Source organism: Peromyscus maniculatus, chromosome 7 (assembly GCF_049852395.1).
Source record: "Peromyscus maniculatus bairdii isolate BWxNUB_F1_BW_parent chromosome 7, HU_Pman_BW_mat_3.1, whole genome shotgun sequence".
NCBI classification, from domain to species: domain Eukaryota; kingdom Metazoa; phylum Chordata; class Mammalia; order Rodentia; family Cricetidae; genus Peromyscus; species Peromyscus maniculatus.
In genome coordinates this window covers 18,349,730-18,363,193 of record NC_134858.1, presented here as the reverse complement: position 1 = coordinate 18,363,193, position 13,464 = coordinate 18,349,730, and the positions used below count along the sequence as shown (strand labels likewise).

The 13,464-nt window shown below is 41.1% G+C and overlaps 1 protein-coding gene across 4 annotated transcripts in view; it reads left to right on the top strand.

The window, feature by feature from the left end:
• Nucleotides 1-13,464, top strand: part of Anln (anillin, actin binding protein) — a 63,027-nt gene that overhangs the window by 28,670 nt on the left and 20,893 nt on the right. For all 4 annotated transcript variants that reach the window (XM_006982373.4, XM_006982372.4, XM_076575869.1 and 1 more), the window contains exons 10-20: nucleotides 412-647; nucleotides 2,451-2,596; nucleotides 2,939-3,086; nucleotides 5,167-5,302; nucleotides 5,625-5,807; nucleotides 8,318-8,444; nucleotides 10,868-10,916; nucleotides 11,011-11,067; nucleotides 12,154-12,192; nucleotides 12,546-12,567; nucleotides 13,029-13,141. In XM_006982373.4, the coding sequence (XP_006982435.1) occupies nucleotides 412-647; nucleotides 2,451-2,596; nucleotides 2,939-3,086; nucleotides 5,167-5,302; nucleotides 5,625-5,807; nucleotides 8,318-8,444; nucleotides 10,868-10,916; nucleotides 11,011-11,067; nucleotides 12,154-12,192; nucleotides 12,546-12,567; nucleotides 13,029-13,141 (1,256 nt within the window). The remainder of the gene's footprint in view (nucleotides 1-411; nucleotides 648-2,450; nucleotides 2,597-2,938; nucleotides 3,087-5,166; nucleotides 5,303-5,624; nucleotides 5,808-8,317; nucleotides 8,445-10,867; nucleotides 10,917-11,010; nucleotides 11,068-12,153; nucleotides 12,193-12,545; nucleotides 12,568-13,028; nucleotides 13,142-13,464) is intronic.

Below are 13,464 nucleotides of genomic sequence, written 5' to 3'. Positions count from 1 at the left end.
TTACACACAGGTCATTGTGAGCAGCCCATTGTGGGTGCTAGGAACTGAACTTGGGTCCTCGAGAAGAAAAGTAGACTTTAAACATCAAACCATCTCTCTGGCCCTTGGGACTTTTTTGAAAGTCAGACTCTTGTGTTCCTACTTAATGCTCTCACTTAAATCCAAAGCATTAGGTTTAGTTTTTTTGTAAGTCTAGTCTTTATATCTTAGAAAATATTTTGGAACTTTTAAAATATTTTTAAATATGAGAGTCCAGCTTTATCTTGATTTTATATGTATTGGAAGTTGTCTTCTCTCCTGTTGTTAGGAAGTGATTTTTTTTTAGGTAACTCTGTTATTATAGTAAGCATGAAAACTCAGCCTCCTCTAGCACACTGGTTCTTAGTGTCTACCCATTGAAATGTTTTTCAGAAGTAGTACGGGAAGTTGAGATGAGTGTGGATGATGATGCTATCAATAGCTCCAGAGTCATTAATGACATCTTTAGTGACGTCCTAGAGGAAGGGGAACTGGATATGGAAAGGAACCAAGAGGAGATGGAGCAAGTGGGAGCAGAAAACAGCGAGGAGCAGGAGGATGCACTGAACATCTCTTCAATGTCTTTACTTGCTCCGTTAGCCCAGACGGTCGGGGTGGTAAGTCTAGAGGTAAGAAAGACTGCATGTACACAGGCTCATAGCACAATAAACTGCCGACACTGCACCCCTCCTCCACTTTTGATACATGACTCTCACCCTCTAGACAGTGGGGTTGTGTGGACCTGATGGGATTCTCTTAGTACCTCTAGTAACTCTAGTGGTTTCTTATGACCTCGGGTAACATTGACATACTTTAACAAGCATGGCATCTGCGCTCAAATTCTGGTTGTAGTGTTTTGGAATTGTTGTGGCTTCTCTATGACGTGGTTTTCTCAGCTGTCAAACAAGGTCAGCAACAGAGCAACAGAACCTACATTCTAGGGCTGATGTAATCTTTCAGTCCTAATTATATTTAGGACCGGAAATACAAGCATCACTGAGGCCTAGCCTCTGTTAATTGCCATCACCCTAAATTTAGTAACTGTAGCTCTGGAGATGAGCTCAGTTAGAAGTGCTTTTATTTAAAAGGATTTGTTGATTTGTTTTTTGTTGGTTTTTTTTTTTATTTTTTTATTTTTTTTTTTGAGATAGGGTCTCATGTAGCCCAAGCTGGCCTTGTGTGTTAGGCTGGTGTAAGAAGAGTTGCAGTTTCTGACCATGCATTTGAAGTCTTTCTAACAGGCTCAAGTACATCTTTATCAGTCAGTACAGGAACTGTTATAATTAGCACATTTGTGCCTATGAGAAGTAAGTGTGTTTAATTGTGTGGTAAATAGTCTGTGCTTTAGGAGTCGACCAACTTTTGAAAAGCATTTTCTGGATCCTGCTGGTTGTGAAAGCATTTTTCCTATAAAAGTGTTGTTGAGATGCTGAGTAAGTGGTAGTTGGCTGACTAGAAGTCAGGCGAATGTGGGGCATGAGGCAACATTTTATGGCTCAGTTAGTTCAAAATTAAAGAACGTTCCCCCCTTCGTTTTTATTTTAAGTGTGGTGTTTTGCCTGAGTGCTTCTCTATGCACCATGTGCATGCAGTGCATCATGTGTGCAGTGCATCATGTGTGTGCAGTGCACCGTGTGTGTGTGTGTGTGTGTGTGTGCGGTGCATTGTGTGTGTGTGCGCGGTGCATCGTGTGTGTGCAGTGCATCGTGTGTGTGTGTGTGTGTGTGTGTGTGTGTGTGTGCGCGCGGTGCATCGTGTGTGTGTGTGTGTGTGTGTGTGTGTGTGTGTGTGTGTGTGTGTGGTGCATCGTGTGTGCAGTGCACCATGTGTGTGCAATACCTGTAGAAGCCACAGAAAGGATTGGATCCTCTGGGACTGTATTTTAGAGATGGTTGTGGCCACCTTTTGTGCTGGGAATTGAACCCTGGTCCTCTAGAAAATCAGCCAGTGCTCTTAACCACCAAGTCATCTCTGCGGCCCCTAGTTCAGCTTTTGAAGTCTGGTTCTGTGATGTTTGGTCTAGCCTTGTGAAGAACTGGCCGCTGCCATGGACTGTTACTGGCAGTGCATCTCATAGGTTTGCTGATTTGTGTTTTTTATCCATTTACTTTGTAGAGGCTTAATCTATTTTGTTATTTTATTATAAGCCAGTAGATGTATTGGATATGTATTTCCTAATAGGAGAAAATAATTACTTTCTCAGAATTAAATGAAGTATCATTTAGGATCAATGTTGTACATCCACAGCATCTGGCATGTAAATCCTGGGTGTTACATGTCTGTAACCCCAGGTTTCAGGAGGTTGTGGCAAGAAGATCAAGAGTTGGAGGCTAGCCTGGACTACATAATGAAGACCACTTCTCTGAAATAAAAACAAAACACATAAAAACAAAGTTGAAAGTCTAACATCTCACTTGTTTACTTTTCTGTAGAATGTAATTTCTTCACCCAAATTGGAGCTGAGAGACACAAGCCCAAGTGCTGCAAGCCCCAAACCAGGAAAGTTCCAGAGACCCCGTGTTCCCCGAGCTGAGTCTGGTGACAGCCTCAGTTCTGATGATCGAGACCTTCTCTATAGGTAAGGGGTGTGGGGAAGGGCCCTCCACTGTGTTGGCTTAGATTACCATGGAGGAGTGTTACCGCTTAGCTCTTGTTCACAGAGCCTTGTAAGCCTGGGGTAACTGTTTGTGGCCTGGGGATTGAACTCAGGACCTCAGGTGTGCTAAGCAGGAAGTCTGCCACTGATGAGCAGCCCCAGCCTGGAATAACTTCTATCAATTTTCCTTCCACGGGATGACATTTCCATTTTGGGGAAATGTGCTGATGCTTAAGTGTGAGATTAGGTTTCTGTTGACATGTTCGATAAAGACTATTATTGTTCAGTGGATTTCTAACAGTAACTCTTTTTTTTCCCCTGAAGCATTGATGCTTATAGGTCTCAAAGATTCAAAGAAACAGAGCGCCCTTCCATAAAGCAAGTGATTGTTCGAAAAGAAGATGTTGCTTCAAAATTGGGTGAAAAGAATAATGTCTATTCTTGTCAAGTTAATATCAAACAAAAAATGCAGGTATGCTCTGGCATGGGAAGGGAATTTGGACTCTCTTGAACTAGATTGTGAGCTTGTGGCCCTACTAATCTCAACCCCGAGTGACTGGAGTGGGATCTGATTCATGGGAGCTAAGTTACTCCTGAATTCAGTTTAACTTCGGGAAAACGCTCTTTAGAAAATTGCTGTGAGGTCATCACTTTGGAGTAGAACGTGGAGCTCTGTAGTATAGTAATGCCCAGAATGTGTGAGGCCCTGGGTTCAATCTCCAGCACTCTCTGCTCCCCAAAACATAATTATAACTAGTAGTTGGACGGTGGTAAAGTGTGAAACTTACTGTGGTCCTCAGAGGGTTTTGTGTTCGTTTGGTGGCACTTTCTGTGTGGGTGCTGGGGATCGGGACTCAGGTCCCGTGCTTGTGTGGCAGACACTTGGCCAACTGACCCGTTTCCCCAGCCCTCACTGAATGGCAGATGATATGGAGCCCAAGTCAGCACAGCAGCATTTTTAAAACCGAATATGCACTATAATTTAAAGTTACTACTAACTACTAGAGAACAGTGGTAGGAAAATATTAAGTTTGTTCTAATTAGGCCGTTATGCTATATTTATTATTTTGAGATAGGGCCTCCTGATGTAACCTTAGCTGCCCTGGAGCTTGCTATGTAGACCAGGCTGTCCTCAAACTCAGAGATCTGTCTGTTTCAGCCTCCTGAGTATTGAGATGTAAAGGACTGTTACGGGTCTTTTGTTTGGTTGTTTTTGTTTTGTTTTGTGGTTTTTCAAGACACTGTTTCTCTGTGTAGCTCTGGCTGTCCTGGAGCTTTCTTTGTAGACCAGGCTGGTTTTGAATCTCAAACTCAGAGAGATTCGCCTGCCTCTGCCTCCTGAGTGCTGGTATTAAAGGTGTGGGCCACCACACCCAGCTAACTGGTATGTTTTATAGACGCAGAAAACTCTACATATATAATAAAAGCTCATTTCATAGTGTATAGTGTGACCTTCTCAGCCAGCAGTTATGAGTTGTGGGAGGCAAGAAGGCATATTGGTTCATCAGGACTCAGTAGCCAGTGTTGGTTCTAACTTCTGGAATCTGACACCGAGTGGTTTATTTTAGGCCTATTTAAGCGTAGCACAATTCAGTGAAAACTTATGCTGGTCATGATTAACTCAAGCTTGCATGCACAACAAAGCATACATAAATCTCCTTGAGGACAAAGTAAGCTAAATTAGATCAGATGAGACTACATCAAAACTATTTGTAAAGTCCATAAAGGTAGGTTCTATAGATTGACTGAGAAAAACAAATTTACAGTAAGAGTATGGGGAGGGAGCTGGAGAGATGGCTCAGCGGTTAAGGGCACTGGCTGTTCTTCCGGAGGTCCTGAGTTCAATTCCTAGCAACCACATGGTGGCTCACGGCCATCTCTAATGAGATCTGGTGCCCTCTTCTGGCCAGCAGGCAAACGTGCAGACAGAACACTGTAAACATAATAAATAAATAAATCTTTAAAAAAAAAAGAGTCTGGGGAGGGCCCAATGCCACGAAAGGTCTCTAGCAACAACAGATAGCACAAAAGTCACCAGGCTAGAAAGAGTGTCTGCTCCAGCCTTCTGGACGGATAAGGAGGTTTTTCATCCCTTCCTGTGATGAGATAACCCTGTGTACTCACTCCAGGTTCCCCTAGTGAATATCTGAGCACAAAGGCCTCCATGCCTCCTTCAGTACAGTAGTGTCACATTGAAGGTTGTATTCACTGGTGTTACATGGTGTGGCATGCACTCTGTTTTCAGAAGTATGGCCCCAGTGAAGGTGTGCCTGGATGGATAAGTGCTGCCAGAAGCATCTTGGATTCATCACATCATTTGACTTTGAGTTAACCTTTGATTGTTTGTATCCAGAACTCTTTACTGTTGTTACACTTTTTGTGATGCTCACAGTTAAGCCACAGTTGAAGAATCTGCAATCTAAAAACTTGTGCAGTAAAACTAACATTTGGACTTTACTTTCTTAAAAATGTAGAAATTATGCAGTCAGATGAATTAAAGTTTAAATAAAGTGGTAATGGTGACTAATTAATCCTTCCTGTGGTTTCCCTAGGAGCTCAATAATGACATAAATTTGCAGCAGACCGTGATCTATCAGGCCAGCCAGGCTCTGAACTGCTGTGTTGATGAAGACCATGGGAAAGGGTCCCTGGAAGAAGCCGAAGCAGAGAGACTTCTTCTGATTGCAAGTATGTGTGCTGCACCTGGGACACAGCATCCGGCATGAACATGCGTGTGCACACTCCTGTGTGTCTCATCTCATGTCAGAACAGAGCATGTTGAGTGGGAAGGTGACCCTTCATAAAAACCCGATTAAAAGCTGAAGCATTATAAGGAGTTGGGAACACACTAGCGATGATGTTTTACCCAGCAGTTCCGTCAAAGAGACAGTCACTGATTTTGTCTGTGCTCTTTAGTTCAGCTCTTTTTTCAGTGTGCTTTCAGGATTTGTCTCAGTCAGGACCGTTAGAGTTTTAACGTGTGGAATATCACTTGCATGTTTTTCCGTAGCTGAGAAGAGAGCACTTCTGATTGATGAGCTGAATAAGCTGAAGAACGAAGGGCCTCAGAGGAGGAACAAGGCTACTGTCCTGTCTCAGAGTGGATTTGCTGCATCCCGAGGGTCTGTCACTTTGTCAGACATCTGCTTGCCTCTGAAAGCAGACTTTGTCTGCGGCACCGCTCAGAAACCAGGTAGGAGGCTGGGTTACATGGAGAATTGTGAGGTCCACCTGGACTGGATTGTGTGAGAAAGATAAAAGTAGAGTATGCATTAGGATACAAAGCTTCCTTCTTATAATGTCATTCCTCGTATTGTAAGGCAATTCCTCATAATTGAACAATTGGGGGAAATTTATCTTATATAATAGGTTTACCAACCCATGCAAGTATGTACATCACTCTATCTCAAAGTAAGGCTAAACAGAATTGTGACAGAAAACATTTTCCTAGGTTATCTTGACAGGACATACCATTTGCCTTTCATTAATTAGTTTTGTTATATTCCAGGTCTTTTAAAAGAATTTATTTTACTTTATTCTTGTTAAAATTTACCCCATTTTAGAAGTTCCTTCTGGAAATTTTGAATTATTGGTTGTGTGAGTGATAATTACTCAGTGAGTATACCTCTATTGAAGTTTTATTTCCTTTTTTTTCTGGATTGGATAACCACAGTGACCTCTTAAAATTGTCTAATCTACTAAATCATAGGGGAGTCAAATTGGTAAAGAGGACTACGGCAGCAGGATCTGAAAACAGCAGGGTTGAAGTGTTGAATAAGGATTATTTTAAGTCTGGGTGGTGACAGCACACGCCTTTAATCCCAGCACTCAGGAGGCAGAGGCAGGCGGATCTCTGTGAGTTTGAGGCCAGCCTGGTCTACAGAGCTAGTTACAGGACAGCCAGGGCTGTTTCACAGAGAAACCCTGTCTCGAAAAGAATTATTTTAAGATTCTTTTGCAGTTTTATTTAATTAAAACTTTATCTCAGGACTGGAGAGATGGTTCTGCTGTTCCAGAGGTTCTGAGTTCAATTCCCAGCAACCACATGGTGGCTCCACACAAGCATCTGTAATGAGATCTGGTGCCCTCTTCTGGTGTGCAGGCATACATGGAGGCAGAACACTGTATACACAATAAATAAATAAACCTTTAAAAAAACAAAACACTTAGCCGGGCGGTGGTGGCGCACGCCTTTAATCCCAGCACTTGGGAGGCAGAGGCAGGCGGATCTCTGTGAGTTCGAGGCCAGCCTGGGCTACCAAGTGAGTTCCAGGAAAAAGGCGCAAAGCTACACAGAGAAACCCTGTCTCGAAAAATTAAAAAACAAACAAACAAACAAACAAACAAAAAACCCACTTTATCTCTAGGGGTAAAGAAATCTTAAAAAAGGCTGGGCGGTGGTGGCGCACACCTTTAATCCCAGCACTTGGGTGGCAGAGGCGGGCAGATCTCTGTGAGTTCGAGGCCAGCCTGGTCTACAAAGCGAGTTCCAAGAAAGGCGCAAAGCTACACAGAGAAACCCTGTCTCGGAAAAACGGAAACAAAACAAAACAAAACAAAAGAAGTCTTAAAAAAAGTTGAAAAGTGAATTTGGGGGTTGGGGAAAGTAAGAATGGAGACCTTTCTATGGTTGAGCCTTCAGTGGGAGCTGGGGGCACAGGCTTATAGTCCCAGCTGCTTGGGAGGCTGTGGTGGTCAGAAGCTCAAGGCCAGATCCGACAGCTTAGTGACACCTGTGTTTCTAAAGGGAGGGGTGGTTGTAGTCTGTGATGGAGCTTTGCCTTAAATGTGAGTCCCTGAGTCGGTCTCTAGGACTAGGACTTTTCTTTTTTTAAGCATTCACTGCATGTGGTGGCTGATGTTTATAATCCCAGCAGTTTGGAAGATTGCAAAAGTATATTATTATCTCAAATTCAAAGCCGGTCTGGGTTACAGAAGTTCCTATTTCCAACAAACAAATGAAGAAAAAGTTGGAGTATTATTGTAGAAATGAGCTAATTTAGATTATAATTTTTCCTGTTGCCTGATTTTAGTATAATGTAGAAAACTTGGTAATTTATTATTTATTTTGAGATATCGTTACTTAGTGATAGTGAATAAATAGTTCATGTTTTTATTAGATATTATCCCCGAGTAACTTTAATACTTTTTAAATCTCAGTTTTGAAATAAGAAATCATAATTCGGGCTGGAGAGATGGCTCAGAGGTTAAGAGCACTGACTGTTCTTCCAGAGGTTCTGAGTTCAATTCCCAGCAACCACATGGTGGCTCCACACAAGCATCTGTAATGAGATCTGGTGTCCTCTTCTGGACTGCAGGGACACATGCAGGCAGTACACTGTATACATAGTAAATAAATAAATAAATAAATAAATAAATAAATCTTTAAAAAAAAAGAAATCATAATTCACCCTTCAGAGGTGTGTGCTAACCTCCTAATGCCTAACGGATTATGGCAGAAAGTGCGGATTGTAGAATGAAGCTATTTTGCTTTATGTAATTAGGAGACTTGATGCTTATTCCCAGACTGGATGTATCAGGTTGTATCTTTCTTAGCTTTTTGTTTGGGGAAATTTGATCTTAGAAATTGTAAATAAAAATGTTTTGTGAGTCAGGTGCAGTATGACTTCTGGCCTTCCAGGGTGCTGTCTATCTGAGTTTGTTGTTCTTTTGCTAACTTTGCAGTGTGTTTACTTATTACAGATGCATCAAATTACTACTACCTAATCATGCTAAAAGCTGGAGCTGAGAATGTGGTCGCCACACCATTAGCAAGTACTTCAAACTCTCTTAGTGGTGACGCTCTGACATTTACTACTACATTTACTCTGTAAGTAAACTGAGCAGCTCATGGTTCAGACATGTTTTTCTTTTAATAAAGACAGTCGTAGCATTTGAGTGATGTTTATATCTTGTTTTATCTGTTGTAGTTCATGGGATGGAACTCAGAGCTTTGTGCATGCTAAACATGCGTTCTATCAGCAAACTACATCTCAAACTTTAATTTTCCCCCCTTTTCTTTGTTTTTTCGAGACAAAGTTTCTCTGTTTAGTCCTAGGTGTCCTAGAACTCACTCTATAGACCAGGCTAGTCTCAAACTCAAAGAGATTTTACCTGCCTCTGCCTCCCAAGTTCTGGGATTAAAGGTGTGTGCTGCCACCACCTGGTCCCAAACTTTGATAGTATTTAAAATGTATTTACATTTGTTTACTAACTTATTATAATTAATGTAATCTTTTTATTAGCATAGCTTATACATAATGGCATGACATTTTCATACCCGCATATAATATATTTTTGGTTATATTAACTCTTCACTACCCTCTCTCCCTTTTCACTCCTGCTGATCCCTTTGTTCTCCTTGACAATTTCCCATCTACTTTCAGTCCTGTTATTTTTTTTCTTTCTGGTAGTGCTGGAAATCAAGCCTAGAGCCCTATGTGCTAGGCATGTGCTCTACCAATATGCTACAACCTGTCCCCTTAATTTGTCTGTCTTATTATTAAAGTTATTATTATTTGGTGAGCTAATGAGTTTAAATTAGGGTTGCTTACAGAACCATGGGTAAGGGATTACTTATAGTAGCGTGGGCAACTTATCAGTGATTGGCCCCTCAAAGAAATGTCCCATGTCCTCTCCCACCCCCACCCTTGGAACCATCAGCTGCCAGTCTGCTCAGGAAGAGACAGGCCCTTGTGAGTACCTCCCCCAGATTTTCTTCTTCTTCCTCCCTCCCTCCCTCCCTCCCTCCCTCCCTCCCTCCCTCCGTTCCTTCCTTCCTTCCTTCTCCTCCTCCTCCTTCACCTATTTATTTATGAGGTTCTGGATAGAGGGCTCAGTGGTTAAGAGCACAGGCTATTCTTCCAAAGGCCCTGGTCAGTTCTCACTGTCTGAGCTCATGGCAGCTCACACCAATCTGTAGCTCTAGTTCCCGAGGATCCAGTGCTCTCTTCTAGCTTCTGCAGCCACTGCATACATGTGGTACACAGACATGCATGGAGGCAAGACACCCACACGTATAAAAATAATTAAATCTTTAAACATTTATTTCTTTATGTTTATCAGTGTGTGTGTGCATACTTGCATGATGTGTGCATGGGTTTGTGTTCAACAGCTCATGTGTAGAAGTTATAGGATAACTGTAGAATCTGTTCTCTCCTGCCTTTATGTGAGCGCTGGGTGTTGAACTTAGGTTGCTAGGCTTGGGCAGCAAGCCCCTTTAGCTTCTGAGCCATCTTCTGGGCCCTTGTTTATTCTGTAAATAGGAACAGATAATCCAATTTTCAGTTGTTCCGTTTAGCTCTTCTTTCTTATTTATTTTCTGCGTTGATACTTTTTGACTATAGATATGCAGTATATATAGTGCTTCAGTATTTTGCACCATTATTTTTATAGATGCTTTAAATCACATAATAATATTTATTTATTTATTTATTTATTTATTTATTTTGGGATTTTGAGACAGGGTTTCTCCTTGTAGCCCTGGCTATCATAGAACTTGTTCTGTAGACCAGGCTGGCCTCAGACTCAGAGATCTGCCTGTCTCTGTCTCCTAAGTGCTGGAATTAAAGGCATGCACCACCCTGCCAGCTGTAACAATATTTTATTTCCAACAAAAAAGTTAATTAGTATCAAATACACGTTTTATTTTTTATCTGTTTTTTTGGTTTTTTGCTTTTTGTTTGTTTGTTTGTTTGTTTTTGTTTTGAGATAGGGTTTCTCTGTGTAAGCTTTGGAGCCTGACCAGGCTGAACTCCAACTCAGAGATCTGCCTGCCTCTGCCTCCTGAGTGCTGGGATTAAATGCATGCACCACCACTGCCTAGCCAAATAGGTATTTTCAAACTGCAGCCAAAATCTAATTTGAAAACTGTTTCTGCTTGTATTATTACTCTTATTATTTAGTCTATAAACTTGTAAAGTGCCTGTGTGCAGCAGCGCGTGAGTGAGGAGGCAGGAGGCCAGCTGTGGGAGCCTTGTCGAGCTGCAGTGGTCCTGCAGGCTTGGCGGCAGGCGCTGTTCCTCACTCTCTTCCTGTAGTGTTACTAAAGACCCTGGTTTTTATAACCCAAATATTATGAAGTGTGTCTTAAGAAAAAAATGCGTTTTTACCATTTTTTATTATTCTTAATAGTTTATTGTATTTCTTAAAAATACAGTGGAGTCTTTGAGTGTTGTAACAGTGTTTGTACATTATTTTTAAAGGCATAACTTTAGGTTTTTATTACAGTTTTATTTAATACTCTTTTTTCAGGAATGATGTTTCCAATGACTTTGAAATAAATGTTGAAGTTTACAGCTTGGTAAGCAGTTTAAAAGCTTTCTGAAATGAACAATAATATATTTCCTTAATAACATTAGATTTTTAAGGTAGTTATATCTTGGATTTGTGTATAGGTACAAAAGAAAGATTCATCAGGCCTTGATAAGAAGAAGAAAGCCTCCAAGTCCAAGGTGAGAGCTGCAACCTAGTGAGAGCACTGCTGGAGAGTGTCCTCTCGGTCAGTACGAGACGCTGACCACGCACGCCTGTAAGGAAAGCATCTCATCGGGGCTGCCTTCCCTTCAGAGGTTTAGACTGAATGGAATTATTGTCATGGGGGAACATGGCAGGCAGACGTGGTGCCAGAGAGGAAGCTGAGAGTTCTACATCTCGATCAGCAGACAGCAGGAAGAGACAGACACTAGATCTGGCTTGAGCTTCGGAAACCCCAAAGCCCACCATAGTGACAAACTTCCTTCAACAAGGATGCACCTACCCCAACAAGGCCACGCCTCTGATTAGTGACCAAGCATTCAAATATATGAGAGCCATTCCATTCAAACCACCACCATCATTTTAGTTTTAATCATGTTTCAGTGATTTAAGGTTTTTTGTTTTTTGTTTTAAAATAGGCCCTACATTTCTATTGACTGCATTAAGTGGGTATGACTGTCGAGTATAAATGTATATAAGTGATCATATTAAGTGTAATCAGGGCCCTTTTGTAATACATGCAAAATATCTTATTTTCTGAATATTGCTTAAACATTGAGCTTGTTGAGAAATATGATTACTAGGGTTTTGGTTTCCACCTTTCTAATCTTTGCTCTTTTGTTTGCTTCCTAAATCATTAGAATTTTTTTTTCTGGCTGGGTGGTGGCGGCACATGAGTTTAATCCCAGCACTTGGGAGGCAAAGGCAGGTGGATCTCTGAGTTCTAGGCCAGCCTGTTCTACAGAGTAAATTCCAGGATAGCCAGGACTACACAGAGAAACCTTGTCTCAAAAAACCAAAAAAGAAAAAAATAGAAGTTTTTTTCTGTCCTCGATTTTTTAATCTTTCTTTATTCTAACTTTTTTGTTGGGTAGAAGGCAAGAAAACTAAAAAAAACAAAGTATTTTGGCTCTACTTCAAAGTGGATACTTTGCAAAGTCTCGATAAAGGAATTAAGTATGATCTGTTTATATTCAACAGTTATTTTCTATGTAAGAACATTAGTTTTAAGCTCTGAATTGCAATATTTAATAGAAAATATGCTAAGCTCTCTCTTTTTCCAGGCTATTACTCCCAAGAGACTTCTCACATCTATAACTTCAGTAAGTAGAATTTTTCTAAAAATCAAATCCTCTTAATCTACATTTTAATAAAACTACAAATTGACTACCAGCTTTTAATACTATAGAAGTCTTTAAAATGCACTAATGGATCCCAGTACTTGAAAGGTAGAAGCAGGGGGATTATAAGCTGAAGTCTAGTCTGGACTACATAATAAGACTTTCTCAAAATAAATAAAGATATGTTCATTATTGATACTTAATGTAAGAAACATGTTTTCTCAACTGTAGTCCTTGTGTTAAAATTTGTACTTAACATTTAAATTTGCATACTAAATAATAGATAATTATTGTATCTTCTTCACCCCCCCCCCCCGCCCTTTTTTTTTTGTTAGAAAAGCAACCTTCATTCTTCAGGTGAGTGTATCTAAACTACTTGAAGCTGTAGAATAATTAAATTTAGCAGTTGCATGCCTTTATAAAAATGTTCAACCATACACACGTACATACATGTGCCTTCTTGATTTGCTTTAGGAAAATATTTTCTTTTTTAAGAGTTTTAAAAATTATTTTTATGGGGTGTGTGTGTGTATGTGTGTCTCGGCGGGGGGGGGGGGGGGGGGGTTGAGAGAGATTGAGACTGGGTTTGGCATGGACTTTTGACACCTCAAAGCCCACCCCTAGTGACACATCTTCCCCCAGTGACACATCTCCCCCAGTGAGAGGACACAGTAAGGCTGTTCTAGCAAGGCCACACCTCCCAGTTCTTCCCAAATGATGCGTCAGCTGAGGCCTGAGCTCTGAAACATGAGCCTGTGGGCCACTCCTACTCAGACTTGGGAAGCCAGCGGGACTAAATTGGGCTCATCTCTCCGCAGTGATGGCCAGTCCAGGAGGTCTCAGTGCTGTGCGCACCAGCAGCTTTGCCCTGGTTGGGTCCCACACACTGTCCTTATCTTCCGTCGGAGACACTAGGTTTGCTCTGGACAAGGTAACTCGCTGTTCTCACGACTGTATTACACTTACTGCATCAGTCTATAGAAACCCCCAATACTTTCAAATGTTTGAATGGTACATTTTAGTAGCGGGGGTATACATGCGTGATAAATGTTGGGAGTGTTTTGTATATTAATACTATATATAAATCTTCGGTCTAGACTGGTTTCTGTGACCGTTCTAACGTATCGTGTCTTGCATTTAAATGTTTATATTTTAAAACAATTCAATATGTTATGGATTTAGGTTTTTATATTTTAAAGGACAAGGTCGTGCTGTATCATTGAGGCTAGCCTGAAACTCGCTATGTAACCAAGG